General features: G+C 36.6%; 1 protein-coding gene across 1 annotated transcript; it reads left to right on the top strand.

The window, feature by feature from the left end:
• The first annotated feature begins 567 nt into the window (after positions 1-567).
• LOC111996644 (V-type proton ATPase 16 kDa proteolipid subunit) lies at positions 568-5,324 on the top strand. The gene is made up of 3 exons (XM_024028634.2): positions 568-799; positions 876-1,161; positions 4,882-5,324. Exons 1-3 carry the CDS (start codon positions 715-717, stop codon positions 5,012-5,014), a joined length of 504 nt encoding a protein of 167 aa, XP_023884402.1. The 5' UTR covers positions 568-714; the 3' UTR covers positions 5,015-5,324.
• Positions 5,325-5,562: the final 238 nt, after the last annotated feature.

Below are 5,562 nucleotides of genomic sequence, written 5' to 3'. Positions count from 1 at the left end.
ATTGATTTTATGCATTGATTGAGGTAAGAAAATGAATGTGAATGAAAAAGAATGTTCAAGTTTTCTTTCCTCTACGTGTTTGGTAAAAAAAAATGGAAAAGTGAAATGATATAAAATGTGATATGGATAAATTAATTGTTATTATATAAGGGTTAAAGAGAAGTTTAAAAAAGATTGGGCTAAATAGTAATTCCCAGTAAAAGACATTCTCTCCCAAATTGGCAGGTCCGAAATTCCGAATGAATGTTTCCATCGTCGTCCTTTTCCACCAAACCAAATAGACCTTAACTAAATTTATTTATGGGAGTATATGAGGCCTTCTCCATTAAAGTTGGCTTGTCAATTCCTATGGGCCAAGGCTTATCAAAGCTCGACCCAGATTCAAAATTTACAGCGTCATGTCATCACTCATCAGTCTAAATTTAGACTGTCAAGCCCTGTTTGTTTCATCGATTTAAATTTTGGGCTGAAATTTTCATCACAGCCACTAGTTGTTGATAAAACTGTTAAAACTGTACAGCCCATAATAAGGAAAGCCACACCGAAGCTTCCTTTCCTTCCACCCCATTCGACAACCAAAAACAAAAACAAAATAAAACACAATTTCCCAAACTCTCTCTCTCTTTCTCTCTCTCTCTAAAAGCGAACAATTTCCGATCAATTTCCCAAACTTTCCCAAATCAAAAACAAATCCTACAAAGAAAGGAAAAAAAAATGTCTTCTTCTTCAGTATTCAGCGGCGACGAAACCGCTCCATTCTTCGGCTTCCTCGGAGCTGCGGCTGCCCTAGTTTTCTCATGTAAAAGCACACTTTTTATCCTTAATCTTAATTTTTTAACTAGTAGTGTTTTTAATGATTCGATTTTTTGGTTAAGGTATGGGAGCTGCTTATGGGACAGCTAAGAGTGGAGTTGGGGTGGCATCGATGGGTGTGATGCGACCAGAACTGGTGATGAAATCGATCGTGCCAGTTGTTATGGCTGGAGTCTTAGGTATTTACGGTTTGATCATTGCGGTTATTATTAGTACCGGGATTAACCCCAAAGCCAAATCGTATTACCTTTTTGACGGTTATGCCCATCTCTCCTCGGGTCTATCTTGTGGTCTCGCTGGCCTCTCCGCTGGTATGGCTATCGGTATTGTTGGCGATGCCGGTGTTAGGTACTCTCTCTCTCTCCTTTTATTCATCGCTCTTTCTAAATATATCATATATCAGTTAATAGTTTGTTTTTGTGGGAAATGAGTATTAAGAAAGAAACGTGTGTATGTAATTGCAATAGGATGAGGTCACGTATGAGTGTGATTTTTGTTAATCTTGTACTTTTACAATTAGCTTGTGTGTGAAGAAATTGTGTTTCTAGAATGGGTTCATTGTAGGTAATTGGAACTGTTTGTTGCGGTTTCCATTTTATGGATTTAAGAGGATGGTAAGTTGATTCAAGTTGGGGGAATGAAAATTGGTAGAGGAAGACAAAAACAATAATGTTAGGAGAAGTAGTGAAAAAGGACATGTCAGTAATGGAAGTAGCACGAAGTCTGACTTCAAATAGAATAGAATGGTGGAAAAGAAGACGTGTGGCCAACTCTGATTAATATTGATTGAGAATCCGTAGCTGACCCCCAACAATTTAGGACTAAGGCTTCGTTATTGTTGTTGTATAAGATGCCTTGTCTTTTATATTTTCTTTTTATTTTTTAGATAAGTAACAAAACTTCATTGAAAGTAAGGGAAACCAGTACAAGGAACCAAAGCACACAGGTAGTGTCCTCTGGAACCAGTATATGTGAAAACTATTGAGTATGGAAAGTGCAACTATCAAGCAAATCAGTCAATGAGACAAAAGAAAAAACACCAGAAGCATTTGTCTACTCTAGCAATATCTGGAGGAAAGACAGCCTTGTCTTTTTATGTTTGTTTATATTGTGCATTGATTGAAATTCTCTGTTTGGTGCTTACAGGCCGTGGATATTTTTATCTCCAACTATCCTTGATCCAATTACCCCTGAACGCATCCTTAAAGTATATGCATAGTATTGGAACAAAAGGGGTGGAATGTTGTATTTCTCATGTACTATGCACTGTCATGTTATTATAAGTTTTAGCCTTACAGTTGGTACTCTCCCCCTTTATTCATCTCTCTCTCTCTCTCTCTCTCTCTCTCTCTCTGTATATATATATAAGGGGGGGGGGGGGGAGAAGAAAAGTACAAAGAAGTTCATGATGATGAACAACAACACAACACAACACAACAGCAACACAGCACAACACTACACAGTACAGCACAGCACAACACACCACAACACAACAGCTAAGAGAAGTTAGGAAACTAAGCTAAGAGAAGGCATAAACTCAGAGAGAGAAGAACACTCAGTGAAACCCCAGCAACGAGACCACTCCATTAGACTGCGTTGGCATAAAATCTTTAACTCCTCCAACGTTTTCTCTTTATCTTCAAAAGAATGACGATTTCGCTCCAACCACACAGTCCACATTAAGCACCCTGGAACCAAGTTCCAAATTTCTGAATTATGCTTCCCAGGCCACTGATGCCAACTAGATAACAAACCCGCCACCGAACCCGGCATAACCCAATGAACACCAAATGCCTGAATCATGAAAGCCCATAGGGAATGAGTAACTGGACAATGAAGAAGAAGGTGGTCTACCAACTCCCCATCACAGCAACACATACAACACCAATTAGCCAAAGGGCGACCTTTAAGCATTAGGTTATCCAGAGTGAGGATCCGACCATGTGCAGCAGTCCACATAAAGAATGCCACATGCTTAGGAATCTTAGGTTTCCAAACACCCTTCCAAGGAAATAAAGAATTCTAGGCACCCCGAATCTCATGGTATTAAGACAAATGTTAACCAGCACCGTGTGGTGCTTGTTAAGATTTCCCTTAATGGGTTGTGTTAATAAAAAGGACAAAAAGTTATTAAAAAGATTGCCAAAAAGGATTTAAAAAAAATTGCGAAAAAATTATCAAAAAGGACAAAAAGTAAAAAAAGTAAAAAAAGATGTATATATATATATATATATTTAGGTGCCAGTAATGGGAAATGAGTGTGTAATTAGGATGAGGTCATCCATGAGTGTGATTCTGGAACTGTCTGTTGCAGGTTCATATATACAACTTTTCAGAGTCTATATTGGACAAGAAATGTTATCTGAAATAATATTACCCGATTTGGAATACTTTTAGAACAATTTGAAATGGTGAATAAATTAAAGAGAACATATAACTGGAAATAACTTTGAAACCTCAAAATTTAAGCATTTTCTAGGTTTTATTGCCCATGAGCAATTAACGTACAAGTGAGAAGGAGTGAGTTGATTTAAGCTGAGAGAAAGAAAAAGGGTAGACGAAGACCAAAAGTAGCATTAGTAGAAGTAGTAAAAAAAGGATATGTTAATTGAGGAAGTAACAAAGAGTATGGCTTTGGATATAATAGAATGGTTGGTAGAAAAAAGACGTGACTGGCCTTGGCTAATTGTTGAGGATCCATGGCTGACCCCAAAAATTTGGGACTAAGGCTTGGTGGTTGTTGTTGTGTAAGGTGCCTTGGCTTTTAAATGTTTGTTTGTATTTTGTTTTGATCTTGAATCATTCCTGATCCAATTAGCAAGTCAAGCTTTTTTGAAACCCCTAAACACATCCTTAAAATTTTTGCATAGTATTGAAAGTTGAAACAAAAGGGATAGATTGTTTGTTTTTAATGTGTTATACATTGTGTATGTTGTGTTATTATAAGTCTTAATCTTACAGATGGTTCTTTTCTTCTGCCCTTGGAGAATACAAGAGTGCATTCTCTGTTTTCTTGTTAGACTATGTTGGTAGTTGATGTATGTTATGCTTAGAGTTGTTTAGTGGTCTCCCTCATATCCCCAAGTTCTATTTTCGTAAGGAACAATGACAAATTCTTGAATCTGACATTGTAAAAACTCATTGGTAGCATGAATTAAGAGCCTTCTTCCTTTTGAATTTGTCAAACATTTGACTCAGGGACACCAATAATGATTTTTGTTGTGAATTTTGGTTCCCTCGTCCAATCAAATTCTGTTGCAATCAATTTGAATTTAAGGGCTTAAGGATGGTTTTTGTTAATCTCTGCAATCATTTTCCTTAATGACAATATATATATATATTTTTTTTGATAAGAAAAAAAAAAAAAGGTTGTAGTGCTTAATGACAATATTGCATAAAATACATTGTAGTGCTTAAGAAGAGACTGAATGTTTAGCAAAAACTGGTTGGAGATGCATATTATTTTGTTCTGTGCAATAGATGCTAGTATAAGGTTGTTTGGCAACTTACAATTTTTTGTAGACTGGGGAGGATGCTACTACAAAGCTGCCTGAATGAATACTCTTTTTTAAGCCTAGGATACAAGTGAACCGCTTTATGACATTGACCATTTATTCAAATGACACTACTAGGTTTACTTACCTTTTTTTCTTTCTTTTTTTGGCGATTACACATGCACTTGGTGGGTTTTGAGCCCATGAGCTCAGCCTTCATCTTGTTCTTACAAGGGGATGGGGTGCCATTTGATCTAGAACTCATCGGTTAGGTTTGGCAGGAACATAACAACAGTATCTTTGAAGATAATGAGAGATCCTTAGATCTTTTAAAACATTTTCTTTTTGGTACTTTATTTCAATGGGCTCATATTTGAAGTTTTAAACAATGTGTTTCAATTTCTGCTTTCCTACAATCTGTTAGCTTTAGTTCTTGAGCTTTTTGTATTTTTTCATGTCCAGAGTGTTCATCATCATGAACACGATGTTCATTTTATTCAATAAAAGTATATTAATTATCAAAGAAAAAAAAAAAAAGTGGGGGCCTTGCTGAAATTTGATTGTTTTTCTGCAGAGCTAATGCTCAACAGCCAAAGCTTTTTGTTGGAATGATTCTTATTCTCATCTTTGCTGAGGCCTTGGCCTTGTATGGTCTCATTGTTGGTATCATCCTTTCTTCTCGAGCTGGCCAATCCAGAGCAGATTAGAGAAAGGTTTTCTGCAAGCTGCTGATGTTGGTGTTGTAGGCATTGCTCAAGGTTTGTGATGCATACTAAGTGGGCAATCTTGTGTCAAGTTATTCATTCTGTATGTGGACTTTCCATTACATTTTATAAGAGGTTCTCTGCTAATTTGGAGGAGAGTTCCAAAATAAAGCTTGCTGGACCGTTGCTTTACCTATTGCTGTATTGTAGATGTTAGCTTAAACTAGTCTAGAAACTGTCTATGAAGCAGATCCTGTCAAACATTCACTTTACATTTCTGATCATCATTATTGTACTGAAAGTTGTGTTTCTAGACTTTCTGTATGTTTTTGTGTGTGTGTACTTGAAGAAATGTTTCTAGTGTGGTCTATTCTTTAACTCTCTGTGTGTGAGAGAGAGATTAAGATTCCTGTACTGTAGCCATTTGTTGCTTGTTGGGGTGTACTGGATGGAGCCTGAATTCCAGCTTTGGACAAGTAACAAAAAATATGAGAGTGTTTGTTGTGTCTCCGTAAGTTTGAAGATTATGATTAGTTTCTTTATTTATCATT

Source organism: Quercus suber, unplaced genomic scaffold, assembly GCF_002906115.3.
Source record: "Quercus suber isolate HL8 unplaced genomic scaffold, Cork oak 2.0 scaffold_211, whole genome shotgun sequence".
In the NCBI taxonomy this organism is placed as follows: domain Eukaryota; kingdom Viridiplantae; phylum Streptophyta; class Magnoliopsida; order Fagales; family Fagaceae; genus Quercus; species Quercus suber.
The sequence above is the reverse complement of the archived record's forward strand: the minus strand, read 5'-3'. Positions and strand labels throughout refer to the sequence as shown.

Excerpts from the sequence above, each read along its gene's own strand:
- LOC111996644 (XM_024028634.2), top strand. The coding sequence starts at position 715 with ATGTCTTCTTCTTCAGTATTCAGCGGCGACGAAACCGCTCCATTCTTC. Across the intron at positions 800-875 it reads GGCTGCCCTAGTTTTCTCAT|GTATGGGAGCTGCTTATGGG; the intron begins GTAAAAGCACAC and ends TTTTTGGTTAAG. Across the intron at positions 1,162-4,881 it reads GTTGGCGATGCCGGTGTTAG|AGCTAATGCTCAACAGCCAA; the intron begins GTACTCTCTCTC and ends GTTTTTCTGCAG.